General features: G+C 47.0%; 5 protein-coding genes across 5 annotated transcripts; 3 read left to right on the top strand and 2 right to left on the bottom strand.

Annotated features, from left to right (window-relative positions):
• The first annotated feature begins 372 nt into the window (after positions 1 to 372).
• Positions 373 to 2,883, top strand: BDCG_05591 (uncharacterized protein). Its single transcript, XM_045421283.1, has one exon. The coding sequence runs from the start codon at positions 630 to 632 to the stop codon at positions 1,761 to 1,763; it is 1,134 nt and encodes a 377-aa protein (XP_045277201.1). The 5' UTR covers positions 373 to 629; the 3' UTR covers positions 1,764 to 2,883.
• On the bottom strand, positions 374 to 3,879 carry BDCG_05590 (formamidopyrimidine-DNA glycosylase). The gene is made up of 2 exons (XM_045421282.1): positions 2,647 to 3,879; positions 374 to 2,566 (listed from the first exon to the last, which is right to left on the bottom strand). Exons 1-2 carry the CDS (start codon positions 3,243 to 3,245, stop codon positions 2,029 to 2,031), a joined length of 1,137 nt encoding a protein of 378 aa, XP_045277200.1. The 5' UTR covers positions 3,246 to 3,879; the 3' UTR covers positions 374 to 2,028.
• Positions 2,901 to 5,395, top strand: BDCG_05589 (caffeine-induced death protein Cid2). The gene is made up of 2 exons (XM_045421281.1): positions 2,901 to 4,143; positions 4,273 to 5,395. Exons 1-2 carry the CDS (start codon positions 4,008 to 4,010, stop codon positions 4,788 to 4,790), a joined length of 654 nt encoding a protein of 217 aa, XP_045277199.1. The 5' UTR covers positions 2,901 to 4,007; the 3' UTR covers positions 4,791 to 5,395.
• Positions 5,396 to 5,522: 127 nt separating this feature from the next.
• On the top strand, positions 5,523 to 8,410 carry BDCG_05588 (2-oxoisovalerate dehydrogenase E2 component (dihydrolipoyl transacylase)). Its single transcript, XM_045421280.1, has 4 exons — positions 5,523 to 6,254; positions 6,322 to 6,425; positions 6,494 to 6,565; positions 6,641 to 8,410. The coding sequence occupies exons 1-4, from the start codon at positions 5,927 to 5,929 to the stop codon at positions 7,724 to 7,726; spliced, it is 1,590 nt and encodes a 529-aa protein (XP_045277198.1). The 5' UTR covers positions 5,523 to 5,926; the 3' UTR covers positions 7,727 to 8,410.
• On the bottom strand, positions 8,187 to 10,823 carry BDCG_05587 (thermoresistant gluconokinase). Its single transcript, XM_045421279.1, has 2 exons — positions 10,013 to 10,823; positions 8,187 to 9,913 (listed from the first exon to the last, which is right to left on the bottom strand). The coding sequence occupies exons 1-2, from the start codon at positions 10,295 to 10,297 to the stop codon at positions 9,476 to 9,478; spliced, it is 723 nt and encodes a 240-aa protein (XP_045277197.1). The 5' UTR covers positions 10,298 to 10,823; the 3' UTR covers positions 8,187 to 9,475.
• Positions 10,824 to 14,676: the final 3,853 nt, after the last annotated feature.

Below are 14,676 nucleotides of genomic sequence, written 5' to 3'. Positions count from 1 at the left end.
AATGAAATCATGACTTAAAAAAAATAAGAAAGTGATTTCATTTGATTTCATTTAGTCTTATTCTTAATATAAAGTTACTATTTTTAGACATTTTAAGGTTTTTTTTAGACTATTTTTAATTTTTTAAAAAGTAATGCTTTTTAATAACACTTAAATAAGATTTAAAGTCATTTAAAGCAATAAAAATAATTTAAATTAAGAAGTGAAATCATAATCTTATTTGAAAAATGTGATAAGAGTAGACAGTAAGTCTCACTGAAACAGTATGAAACTACTATCTAATGTTAAAACAGTGTAATGAGATCAGTTGAATTGGTAATGAGACCATCAAATATTCTGGTCCTGGTCCCAGACACGGTCACACGGTCAGTCTAACCCTACGTTCTTCCGGTATGGGTTTGTTCTGGCCTTACCGCTTAGATAACTAAGCCTGTTTTTCTGCCGGCAGAATCTCTTATCGCGCTCACCGCCTTTGAGGCACCTGCCAGCCTCCAACCCGAACCCTGACTTGGTCCATTCGCAATTAAATACTGGGCATATCTCTTTTATCCGGGGAGACTCTGAGTGCGGCATGCTACTAGTCTGTTAAATCCCATTGAATTTGCTATCCCAATTAAATATTATTGAGGATGGCCGATCCTCCAAATCGCAAACTGGTGCAGACCGTGCTCAATCTCCACCCGGAGCGGAGACGGGATCTCGGGACCTCCCGCTCCCCATATTTCGTCCGCCAGTCCCCAAACGGCGATGTAGCAAACGGCCTTTCGAATGACTCCCAAGACAGGATGGAGGATATACAACCTACTCCACCCAGACTGCAGTCACAGGAGGTATCCAACATCAGCACATCCACAGATTCAAGCTACGACGCGGGCCTAGAGCGGAAACGCGCAATTCAAGCCCGCCGCAAGGAACTCTCCGCCATAGCTGCTGAAACCACCTCCTTACTCCCCAATATCCTTGCCACCGCTCCTCATGCCCCTCCGAAGGGATACCTGTACGCCCCTCCACAGCCGCCCCGCCTCTCCCATCACTTCTGTCCGAACCTTCCTCCCACTGCCATCCGCATCCACGACGCAGACACCTTCGACACAGCCATTGGCTTAGAAGAATGCTCCAAGTTCATCACTATTAAGGACAAAAAGCCAGTATGTGTGCTGAACATGGCAAATGCGCACAATGCAGGCGGAGGCTGGAAGCGGGGGGCTTTGGCGCAGGAAGAAGCGCTCTGTTATCGAAGCAGTCTCAGCTTCTCTTTAAAGTTACGCTATTATCCGCTTCCGGAGATGGGGGCGATATACTCCCCGACAGTGCTAGTGATTCGGGCAAACATGGATGAAGGCGAGCATAAGCTGCTCGATTTGTCGCAGCCGGACAAGCTGCCCGTTGTCAGTGTGATTAGTGTAGCAGCGCTCTGTGTACCAGATGTTAGGACGAGGGAAGTGCCAGGATTGGGAGTTAGGCAGGTTTATAAAAACCCTACCGATCGCGAAATCATGAAGGAGAAGATGAGAGTGGCTCTGCGGACTGCGGTAGTGAATCAACACCGGAGATTGGTGTTGGGGGCCCTGGGTTGTGGAGCGTTCGCAAATCCGAAGGAGGAGGTAGCGGATTGTTGGGCTGAGGTCTTTCAGGAACGGGAATTCAGTGGTGGGTGGTGGGAAAGTATCATATTTGCTGTGATGGATGATCGGGGTGAGGGGGAAGACGGGGACGGCAATTTTGGGGTGTTTTATCGAAGACTAAATGGAGTGCTTGTTTAAGGTTGATATGTATACCCAGATACCCTTGATTCATAGCAGGGGATAGTTTTGCGCACTCCTCTATTATAGATCGTCTTGTGTTTTATATCGACGACTAACCAACGAAAGAAAACACGGACAATAGATGAGGGGAGATGTTCAGCCATGGGCAGGCAAACTACTGAACGAAGGATATATGGCTCACGAATTATGAAATAGCGAACCCGGCTAACGTCTCGATTATTGTGCTTTGATTTATCAAATATGCAACTGAATTCCTCCCTGATTACTTTCTTGAACGTAAGGATCTCCCGTGCTTGGGGGCGGATGGCGCTTCAGTCTGAGCTGCAACCTCCTTTTCATTTTTTACCGTTGGTTCAGCCCTTGACTTAGTCGTAGCTTTCTTGGTGGTGGAAGGTTTCTCGTCGTCATTCGCCGCTCCTCTGCTTAGCTTCTTTGTAGTAGCGACTTTCTTCTTTTTAGGGGGCGGTGGCTCATCGATCTCCGTAGCCTCATCTTCCACATCTCCTGCAACTGGACCTGTCCTTTTCTGTACAGATGGTACTACAGCACTGGTGCGACCACCAACGGTAATGAAAACGATTTTGTCGCCATTGGGTAGCCTTTGCGAATGCTTCTGCTTCCCCTTAGTCCACCGATGTTTGAACAGCCAGTCGGCTGGAAACTTCTCGGAATCCCCCAGGAGATCAACGGAAGTTGAGCATACATAGCTGATTGCCGAATGGAGCTGTTCGATCTGGCCCTGTTCGATGGTGTTGCTGTACTGCTCTGGGTGGATTTTGGCATGGTACAATATTTCGTCTCTGGTAGTAGAAGAATTTTGGTTAGTTAGATTACGCTCCGTCAAAAAGGCAATGGGTATATATATGTGGAGCGAACGAACCCCATCCAATTTCCAATTCCACTGATATTTGATTGGTCGAGTAGTAAGGCTTTGATAGGAACTTTCTTGCTCGCCAGCTTTCTCGACAACCAATCCAACGTCATAATATGTTTATCCAAAATAGGATCCGGCCCATTCTCCTTCAGCGGGCTATGTTTTCTAATATCGGCTCCAGGGCAGTTGACTAGGCGAACGCGGCCAAGTCGCCGTGGATCAACGAACGCTGTTTCGGATTTCGAGGCATCGTCAATCTGGAGTATAAATTTCCAGAACTTGGGCGGCCACTGCGATTCCTCATTATTCGCCGCTGTGGTTCGCCTGTAATGCGTGTTCATAATTGTGAACTTAAGCCAACCGGTCATGCCAAAATGCATAACAGGATGAGGCGGGGAGGACATGGTTATCCAGAAATATTTCCCTTGTTGTCCCGAGCCCACAATCTTCTTTCCCTCCATATGTTTCTTAAACTCCGCAGCTGTTGTTCCAGCTTTGCCAAAGACGATTGGGTCATCTTGGACGTGGACTTTGGTGATGGTATTGCCGACTAGATACTTGCGAATGTAGTGGACAATTCGTGCCACTTCGGCTAGCTCAGGCATGATTGCAGCAATTTAAGACGAAACTTGAGGTGTGTCTGGAGGGCCGATGTCTGTGTTATATTAAATATGAATTTGAATTTGAATGACTGCGCCTGACCCTCAATCGGTATCAAGGTAAAAGTTTTGATGCGTGTCTCCGAGCTTTGGGGGAGCGTATGATAGCCAAATATTGCTTAATTTCGTCCAAAAAAAGCATACAAATCCTGATAAAGTTAGGTCTATTTGGGGAAAGCCAGTGAACAGAAAATATGAGGAATATCAGAAGCACTCTGGCTGCGCGGTGTTCATATCGTATTTATTGTACTCAAGGCAGACGGCATCCAGGCTAAAAAGCTAGCAGGGATTAGTCATCACGGACATGCAGAATTAAACCCCAGCATGGATGATCTGGAATGGCAAGCTTGGGAGATCCGGACCTGGGACATATCTGCGGTGAATTCGAGAGTTTGATCGATTCGCCGGGTATGATGAGTCTTGCAGAAGAATGGATTTCTTCCGGCGGAGAGGAAAGAAAGTGGGACGCGTTCTTCCGCAACACGCAGTCAGGTGACCTGACGTCGTTATGGGGCTCCATGCAATTTGCCGACAATTTCCTAGCTAAATATTTAAATATTCTTGTTACATGTTTCACTACAATATAGAAAAAAGTCATTGGGGTTTTTATTTTTGAATCAAACGCAACTTCAATGATCTCCCGGATACAACAAAATCCAACCCGCAACTAGCCAGCTATCAACAGTTCGAGCTATCACAAACAGATTCATGCCGGAGTGGTTTTGGGCTAAGCTATCTCCCTCAGACGACCAACCGTTGCCACCGGCAAAAGGGGAAATGTCCCGGGCTCCTTCTCAGCCAACTCTGTCTCCGCAATTCTGTTTCAACGAGCGGGCCCTTCGAGGTAAATGCCGCCTTCTCACATTTGACACAACCCCAAACAAACCCAACCACATCAGATATGTAAAGCATAAAAATGATAAGATAAAACTAAAAACTAACGGATATATCTTTCACTGGCATGAACCGCTAGACTTCCTCCGCATTTCCCGATCCACAATAGACGACTCCATTACACAAAATCTAAATGCCCTCCTCACCCCAGCACAGAAAGGGTTCGACCCTAGTATGACAACTACCCGACAAACAGATTTGGGAAATAAGGGCCAGATAGAGCCAGAAAAATGCCGCTCGTTCCAAAATGATGTTCTCTTCCCCTCCTGGCAAAACCGCTCCGACGTCCTGAATTACTGCGCTGGCGTGGCGACGAGTCCTGACCCACACGACCCAGATCTCCTACTGCGCCTGGGGGAATCAGCAAAGGATAGAGAGAGGGTGGTCGACGAGCGATTGGATCCGTATTCGGCCAGATTTTTCCCGCGCGAATCCAGGACGGAATCGCTAGCTATGTTGCTGAGAAATGAAAGGGGGGTTGAACGCATTATACGATCGAGGACGTGGGGTTTGGTTACGGAGCGATGTGGTGGGGGATCTGTAACCTGGGAGGATGCATTAGATCTCTGGCGGGAGGAACAGGATCGGAAGCAATGACCGGTGCCCATCCGTCCTTGTGGGTTTGTTGTGTGACAGACGTCAACTCTGCAAACACTACCATCCATCTAGTGGACGGGGACAGTTTCAAAAGTGTGGTAAAGAAACGAAATAAAAGGAGGCTATAGGGTTCTTCTACCTGCGGTCTTTTTTGTCATACGAGTCGGCATACAAAGGATGATTCATGTATGTGGTGTACAGATATCCTGGCTCGGACAGGGGGGTAAATGTAAACTACTGTATAAATTCTCACTCATGTGCTTCTGGGTTAGGTATTCATATTAGACACAATAACTACTTCTGCAATCATAGCTACCAGGGAGAGGCCATACTCCACTTTCCTATATGTTCTCCAGCTCAAAGATCACAAATTGTTACGATTGAAACTTACTGCACGAAATTTCAACTCGCAGTTCTAAGCGCCTGCCTCCTTTCCAACTCTCTCTTCCTTAGCCCTCTTCGCCAGTTAACTTCATCCGGGCTAAGAATCCATCACTTGGGAGGCAAAGTGATCTCCAGATTGGTAAGGGTGTCAGAGATGTAGCAACACAGGCCTCCGGCAGCAGATTTTTGGACAGAGCCAGGACCTAACAACGCGCTCTCAGCAAAATGAGAGAGCTCAGTGCAACCATAATTAACTTGAAGTAGTTGGGCTAGGTAGAACTGGAGTTGCGTCCGACCCGTCTGAGCATCAACAGCCTATCTCGTACATCCACACCTGCTTTGACCCGTTAGCTATGTCGGGCTTCAGGCTGAATATCAAATTCCTTACCGACTTCTACTACTTCCCGTCGACACAGCTACTGGTTGACTTAAGCACAAGTAAACAGGGGTCCCCTCGACCTGACTTGAAGCCATGCTGTCTCTCATCTTCAAGTGGGGTATCAGCGCTTCAACTAGCAATCCTGCTTTGCCATGGTGATATATCTCCGGGAGTTGAGAATTTGCCCAAAAGCTGTCTTTACCAGCGGCACCAATGGATACGCCATGAAGCCCCCGTCTCGTCTGGCACGTTCTGGCAATACAGCCATTACACGTTGCCCCTATGATATACTGTGCCTCGATATTACCTTTAACTACCTGTATTTATAAGACACATCTTATCGCTTGTTCCCCCGGCAGTTCAGTGCTGTCACATGACGAGGCAAGCACGGCTACTGTCGGCGGTTGTCCACCATAGCCGAGCACTCGGCGGCGGAGAAACGCATCGAGAACTTCTCCTGCTTAAAAGAGGCCGGCGTCCTCTCAATTGCTTCATTTCCTCTTTATATCCAACCGGCGACATGATGCCTTTACGCTGCAGAGGACCTTTTGCCCAGGCACTTCTTTCAAGCAGTTCTCCAGCTCGCCTGGTCCCATCTATTTCTCGTATCTCCCCCAGCTGCTATTCTCCCCGCCGGCGATTTCACCCTTCCCCTGCACCATGCGCTATCAGGTCTCAGATTTTGAAGGATGTGGGTGAAGGTATGCTATTTCTTTTGATTTGATTCCGGGAACAAAAGGACATCGTGCTAACTGATGGCTTATATAGGAATCACCGAGATCCAGATTATACAATGGTATGTGCAGGAGGGGGCGAAGATTGAGGAATGGAAGCCACTATGTCAATATCAGTCCGACAAAGCAGTTGACGATGTAGGTGTTCTTGACTTGAGCCAATCCGTACCGCCAGATCCCCGGTTCATGCTAACAAATGTCTGCAGATAACATCGAGATACGACGGGGTCATTAAGAAGCTGCACTTTCAGGCAGATGATACAGTGCCTACAGGAATGGTATGGAAAGAAGTCCGAAATCGATGAAGTCGAATCAATACATGACACACAGGGTAACTAACGTGTGATGCAAAGGCTTTGTGTGACATCGATGTGGACGAGTCTAAATATCCAGATGAAAACGCTCCTCACCCGCCACCAGCTAACGAGCCAATCACTCCGACACCAGAGCAGGTGGTTGCAGAAGCCCCTCGTGTATCCGCGGCTGCAGGAGCACCACCAGAACCTGCTGTACAAGCTACACCTCCCCCATCTAAATATGCCTCTCTTGCAACCCCGGCCGTTCGTGGGATGTTGAAGGAGCTCAAGGTGGATATTCTAAAAGTAAACGGAACCGGCAAGGATGGAAGAGTTATGAAGGAAGATGTCCTCCGATACGTGGCGGAGCGGGACGCTGCGCCATCAGCATCTCAGCCTACGCAACCCTCATTGGACATCAGCACCCCACAAACCGAGACCACAACACCATTAACTTCAATTCAATTCCAAATGTTCAAGACAATGACCCGATCTCTAAACATTCCTCACTTCCTCTACGCCGATGAACTCGACATCCGCTCCTTATCCTCCATCCGCAAGAAACTTGCATCACAGCGAACCGAACCACTAAAACTCTCCTACCTCCCCTTCATCATCAAAGCCGTCTCCCTCTCCCTGAACTCCTACCCCCTCCTAAACGCAAGAGTAGACACCACCACCAATCCCAACAAGCCCGCCCTCGTCATGCGATCAAGCCACAACATCGGCGTGGCCATGGACACTCCAACAGGTCTTCTAGTACCTAATATCAAAAACGTCCAAGTCCGCTCCATCCTGGACATTGCCGCAGAACTCACTCGCCTCCGCAAAGTGGCTCGCGCAGGCAAATTGACCCTCGCAGATTTGAATGGTGGAACCATCACGGTATCCAACATCGGTAATATTGGCGGCACCTATGTTGGTCCTGTCATTGTGCCGAACGAGGTTGCGATTCTTGGCATTGGACGGGCCAAGACAGTCCCCGTCTTCGACGAGGATGGGAACGTGGTTAAGGGCGAGAAGGTGAATTTCAGCTGGAGTGCGGACCATAGAGTTGTGGATGGGGCGACGATGGCACGGATGGCGGAGAAGGTTAGGCTGTATTTGGAGGAGCCTGAGTCGATGATTTTGGCTCTCAGATAGGCATTCTTTTTGTTGTTGTTGTTTTTTGTGTGTATTTCCCTTGTCTTTTGGTTTGTATATAGAGCTTAATATAAAGCATATGTTTTCTGTAATTGTTTAAAAGCGCGAAGTAGAGTAGTAGGCTTTTTGTTACTTTTTCTCCCAGCTGTGTTTAACACTTTCCCCAAACCAACCACCCCCCCTGCCTAACGAAGGGTGGATGTACGACACATTGTTTTTCAGTTCTACATATGAACATGCACAGGCCTCTTAAAGCTTTGAGGTCCGGTTAACAAAGAGAATGAGTGGTTCCCACCCAATCAATAAGTTACCCGTTCGATAGATGAATGTACGAAGGGAGGTAATATATATGAGGAATTTACGATCATGCTTGACGATATGATATGGAAGAGGAAGATCGAGCTACGGGAAGATTTTTACGGAGGACCTGGCCACCTCGTATTCCCTAGCGTTGCGATGTGTGTATATGCCTAGTTTGCTGCATGGCGTTGAGGATGACGATAAAATTCTATTTGAGTTGTTGTTGCTTGTCTTATTGAATGCAGTGTTTGTACAGCAAGATTTATATCCCATATTCAGTACTGATAGATCATTTATGAAAGGATAGATAGCCTTAGGCGGTGAGGTGAGGGAGACAGAGTAGCGTGCCAGATAGAACGAGTGGTCTAAGCTTTGCTTCTTCTCTGTGATTGATATATATATATATTTTCAAGTCTTTGATTTATTGAATAAACAACAGTAGAAGAAAGTACAAGAGCTGATAAGCGGCAGGCAAAATAGGGTGAAAAACCTAGGTAAAGGTAACTAACGAAGAAAGATAACAAAAAATAAAACACAGACCGATGCTAATTTCCAACATTGCTTCTTTCCAAAGTCTTTCCTGCGCCGAAACACAGTACCGTGTACCCGTGGACCCCGTCTTGCCCTTCTCGTTAGGGTTAGGAAATTTGCCCTTGTTTAGATTGAATACGCCCAAACACGCCTTGCAAAAAAAAAAAAAAAAAAAAAAAAAAAAAAAAAAAAAAAAAAAAAAAAGAGGGGGGGAAAGGAAAAAGGAAAACGAGAACGAGGAAAAATCAGGATATAGGGAACGAAAAATGTGGCTGGCCAGACAGAGGAAGTAAAACAGAGATGATAAGAGACACGCTTTCTTCGCTGCTTGACAGAGGAATAAAACTTTAACCAAAAGATATTTGATATTTGATGCGAGGAACTGGGGCAAGAGGAGATAGGGAAAGGGCGACGGGATGGAAAATTAAAAGTTTTATTAAAAATATAAAGAAGGAAAGAAAGAAAGAAAGAAAGAAAGAAAGAAAAAAGGCTCGTCGGCAATGTGGTAGTTCTATGAGGATTGGATTAATCCGGATACAGTTGTTGGTATCGAGTTGATTGGAATTGTGCCATGTGAAATTTCCAAGATCAGCCTGTTTCGGTCCTCGGTCCTCAGAAGCTGGGAGCCAACTGTGCCATCACTAGAAGAAGAAGATTTAAGTCCCTTTCGCACGGGTAATGGACCATGATCAAATCGAAGTCGGGAGGACGGAGTGTGGTGGCGTTATCCCGAAAACATCAACCCAACCCAACCCAGCCCTGCTTCAACTTCGCATTCAATTTGCAGCGCAGGAAGGAAGCAGCATCCAATCGTCATTTCTGTCCATGGTCGGGGGGGTGGGGAAGGAGGAGGGGATCAGGGGCGCGGAGGGACACTACGACGCTCTTCGCATGTAGTCCCGAGAAGCCTCCAAACGTCTATTTTGTCCTCTGCTCCATGATTCGATTCACCTCGCGATTTACACGATCCTGCACCACACTCGGTTTGGCGTCGCACGAAACAGTGATCGCATCCCCTTCTGACCCCGGAACCGGTTTCTCCAGCGCTTGGAACTGCGAATGGACCATGGTAGGCGGCATGTAATGGCCCTTCCTCGCTGTAACGCGCTGGACAAGAACGTCTTCTTCGGCGTCTAAATAGATGAAGTGGATTTGAACCATCGGGTGGTTATAAGCGGCAACACGGATGACGTCACGGTACTTCTTCTTCAAGGCGGAACATGTCACCACGACGGCTGAGCGTGTTTGAAGAGACTCTATAGCAGCATCACGAAGAGCGATTAGCCAGTCCCAGCGGTCACCGTCATCCAAGGGTATGTTGTTTCTCATTTTCTGCTTGTTGCTTTCTGGGTGGTACTGTTTTCATTGTTGTCAGGGTTTAAAGGACCACTTCGTTTCTGGAGCGACATCTTTTTTTGGTGGTCGGGCCAGGTAAGAAGGGCAGGTTGCACTTACATCGTCACCTTCAATATATTCCACCTGCAGCTTCTTACTTAGACTTTTGGCAACAGTCGTTTTCCCACAGCCTGCAGGGCCTGTGATGATCCAGATATGTTGTAAATCCTGGTTTGGTGCTCGCATGGCTTGCTCCGTGGCTCCTTGCTGTCTTTGATACGGCATATTGGACATAGGGTTGCATCGTGAGATAGGCGTATGTTGTGAATTAAGGGATATACCAGTAGTAGCTGTAGGGTGCATATGCACACGTCGGCGGTTGGTGTCTTGTGCGGCGGACAACATGATGGCGGGGTTAAAGTTGTGACTTAGTTTTTTTTTGAGTTTTGAGTTTGATGAAGATCTTGGTTTGGTTGAAGTGAAATTTGTCTGGCAAAACAGTTGATGGATGGTTTCCGTTGGGAATTTTGTCACAACTGGGCTTCCAAAATAAATGAAAACGCCAGGAATTCTCGCTCAGCAAATCAATGAAAAGCGGGCTGATGGCTCAAGAAATAACAAGACCAGCGACCAAAGGGCCTTGGCGGAGAGAGTCGAATAATAGGAGTAAAACAAGACAGAGTCCGCGAAGAGAGTGTTGTTTTAGAGTACTCCGTAGGTAGGGGAGAATAATGACGAGGGATCTTTGGTCACAAGGGAATTATGGAATGATGGATGTTAAGAGCATAGATTAGTTATGTTTAGTTCACCAGATTTTTTTTTTAATTTTTTTTTTTTTCACACAAAAGGTTAGAAGAGCCCCCGCGACGAGGATAGGGTAAGGTAACCTGGGGAGGAGTATATATGCCAAATATCAGGCGGCGAAAATGTGGGGAAGTATTAAGTTATAATAATAATAATATAAGCCTTGGAATAGTAACTTACGGAGTAATTTGGGGACTTATTCAAGCTACTTTTTGGGCCCGCCGTCACGGTTCTGGGACCCGGCAAAGATCCGAGTGGGGATTTGATAGGCCAGCTTGGGCTTCAGAACCCACGAAAGGGCGTTAGATCCAGGCGGCGGATTCACGGGGAAGGGAAGCACGCGAGCGGAAGGGGCTAAGTTCAACTAGTTAAGTTACTATATACGAGACCCGAACCACTTCCATTTATTATTATTATTATTTTAGCGATCGAGCGGGACAGCAAAGCTCCGGACCCCCCTGGGGCGGGATAGCTTGATATTTAAGCTCCCCTAGCCCGCCCTGGAGCCATCGCATTCCAACACCTGGATGTTCTAAAGGCAAATATGGATGATATCCTATCCCAACAATGGACACCCAGGGAGCCAATAAATGGTGTTGATGGGCAGTGATGAAGCATAAAGCCTCGGCGAATAATAACAACTGGATAATTATGACAAGACCGCTGTAGATATGGGGAAGTCAGGAGAGTGACATGCAGTTACAGGACACAGGAACCCCCCGGTTGATATGAATGTTGGTTGGTTGGGCATGAAAGCACTCCCTCCGTAAGCCGCAGAATAATATGTGGAAGATGAGAAAATCGATGCTCGTTCTGCTTCAAGAAAAGGAGCAAACCGATCGGGGCCCAATAGCCATCTCATCTAGGAATCAAGCTGGGATCAAGCTGGGATCAAGCTGGGATCAAGTGGACCGAGGTGGGCGGAGTTCGAGCAACACGAGGGGGAAAATCCTGTCAGGTTTGAACCTCACAGCAAGCCTGTGACGTGACGTTGGTGAGCCGGAGCCAATAATAAGAGATGAACAAGCGGGAGTCATAACTAATCTTGAATAATAATAAGTTACTCAGACGGGCATGGCAATGGTTGGCCAGAGCTAGAGCGGGGGTGACTTGCTCTATTTTTTTAAATTTTATTTTTTATTTTTATTTTTATTTTTATTTTTATTTTTTGCTTTTTCTTTTGCTCTAACTAGTAACTAACTAACTTAACTATTGCACCACCTAGTGCTACTTCGGGTTTGGAGCCAAGATGCCATCGAGATCCAACCGAGTTCTTGGGCACTAGCTGGCAATTGACAACGGATCCCTTCCAACAGAGAAAGACTCTAACCAGCGAGCGCGCAAACAATCATACAACCATAGCATGCTTGGTCGATGAAGTCTGACGGTGCAGTCTGATGCAGCCTGATGCAATGCAATGGGGAGGGCAGGTAGTTTTAGTGCATATTTAACGCCTCTCCAGGGTTAACTAAGTTAACTTAAGTCAAACCCCACACTAAAATTAGTCGCGGGAGTCAGGGATGCGAGAGCCGGGATTTCGGACCGTAACTTATATGTGACCTGTCACTCTTCGCAAGCAGATGGGAGATTTGGGGGGGAAATGATCATAACGGTCCCGGCTGGTCGAAGACTGTTTTGCGTGCTGGAGAATTCTCTCAGCTAGTTATTAGTTACAGTTTAATATTATGACGAAATTGGAAATTTGCCCCCTCGTTTCGATAGCAAACTACCATGTACGCACGCTCATTCGATCTACGTTAGTAAGTATCACGACATCATCAAGACAACGTTGTTCCGGGGTTGTTTGATGCCTAGGCTGCCGCATATTTAAAAAACGGGATCATGACTCACTGGCTGGAATGGTTCTGTGATCGTTTCATAGAACCTGGGCCAGGCAAGGATACGCGACATGCATCATTGGAGAAGCCTCGAAAACTCTTCCCTTGCGACTGATTTGAATGAGGTGCTTGGAAGAGCTTCATGTGCGAAAATGTGATTGATATCTTTCTCTTGAGCCGCCAATTCGACAATGCAGCCCCTTGCTTTAATCGGACACTGTCATTGGGGTGCGAAGCTGCTCCAACGTACAACTTGAGGCAGCATCGAGGGGCCGAGTTGTCCATCAGTTCTCCAGCAGGTCTCACAGATATCAGCCTGAGTGTGCCTTATCGACGCAACTGATATACATAACTGGGGCTGTCTGGTTTTGCTAGCTCACAGCTTGGTGGTGAGAGATGAGGCCCATTTTGCTACAACTTCAGCAGTCAACTAGATCCTAGGTACGGAGTAGTTAATTGCAACTTGAGCAGCCCAACAGCCGCCTTACCCCATAGCCCTCCAGCCTCGCCTCTCTCAATGTCATTGCGGAGGACAATTATTAGAATTCCAGAGTATGGCCGTTTTCCTCTTCGTTTGCCGAGATTGACGTTCACCAGCCACGATTTTGGATCAATTGAAGAATATTGCGGGGATGCAGCAACCCGCAGTGCTCCGCACTCTTAGCGCGGATGAACTGGAAATCTACCATGTCCTATACATATACATGCAGACGATTACTACCAGGATTCAGCAAGGGTTCCAGCCGCAGCCCCTCAAGCTTCCAAGAAATGAAGTCAACTCCTTGGGAAACAAACAAATCTTTGGCGCATCTACTAACTCTTCGTCCTAGCTGTCGGGCGATCAGGCAAAGTTTGTAACTAGACCTATATCAGGCATTGTATGTACATACATTTCCGTCGAAGGCACACGGATAAACGCATGCATCTCCAGCTTTTGAGGCCTAATGTCAAAGCGATACGCACACCGCGGTCCCTCGCGGGATCAGCTCTTATTAATGTAGGATAGGAGAGATACTACTCCTCTACATGGCGGGGTGCGTGACAAGCACCCTGCAGTGGCAGGGAGAAAACACTAATTGTGATCTGGCCCATCTGATCCACACGCACAATAATGCGCTCCAGAATATTTTCAACGAGTGTCATTGGGGCAGTGTTGGGCCTTGTTCAAAGGCCACATTTCAAACTTGATGCGGGGTTAACTGAGTTGTTCCTGCCCCTCATTGTAGGTGACAGTGAGGAACTGGCTTTTGAAAATTATGGCTCTTAGTTCTACTGGTTGGTTTCTTTTTTTGTTTTTTTTTTTTTTTTTTTTTTTTTTTTTTTTTTATCGTTCTTCCACATTTTCAATTCTGAAGAATCGCTGATCAGGCGATGTTCTTCCAACGTTTTTGAAGAGGCTGGGGGGAGTTGGACAGTCTCATTCTCGCGCAGACTTTCCACTTTTAACCATGCCCAGTAGTACATGTTAATTCGACTTTACTCGCGCTTTCATCGGAGCTGCTCCTCCACACACGAGAATGCTTGCGATGCGCCTGAAAAATGCGGGGTAGAAGCTTCGGCGCTTTCGGGTTTGGATTGCCCAACCCTTGTTTAGCCAATAATATACTCTGTTCTTTAGGACGCCAGCAGGATAGTTGGGCATCAATCGATAGTATTGGAACTGGATTGTGACTTTGCAGGTTCACCTGCTTGATCGCGTTTAGAATGTCACTTGAAAGATGTTGTCATTTGCAAGCGAGCGTGTTTGTATCCTAATGTCGTTTCCACTGGACATTGGCACTACACCTGCTGGTTCATGGTTGGCACAGGACACGCGCAAGCTGCAAATACAAATTCTCATCCTAAAAATGAACGGCCGAGAAGGAGCGTAGGGGTGTCATAGAAGGCTCAAATGCGGTGACCTGCAAAGGATTTAAATTTAGCTCAAGAACAGCCCTTCTTAGACTAATCCGACCAACTTCTGTAAATATCTCTGACATCACCCTGACTGAAGGCAAGGACTACTGCAAACATGGGCTGCTGTATTCCTTGCACCCCTATCGCATCCCGTGGCTCCCCGCCATCGGGGATTATTCTCAATTCTGGCTCATGGTTTCTCGCACCCAAATGGATGATGGGCCAGGCAAGTTTATTTGCTATCAA

Source organism: Blastomyces dermatitidis (assembly GCF_000003525.1).
Source record: "Blastomyces dermatitidis ER-3 genomic scaffold supercont1.5, whole genome shotgun sequence".
Lineage (NCBI taxonomy): Eukaryota > Fungi > Ascomycota > Eurotiomycetes > Onygenales > Ajellomycetaceae > Blastomyces > Blastomyces dermatitidis.
This window is presented reverse-complemented; position numbering and strand designations above follow the sequence as displayed.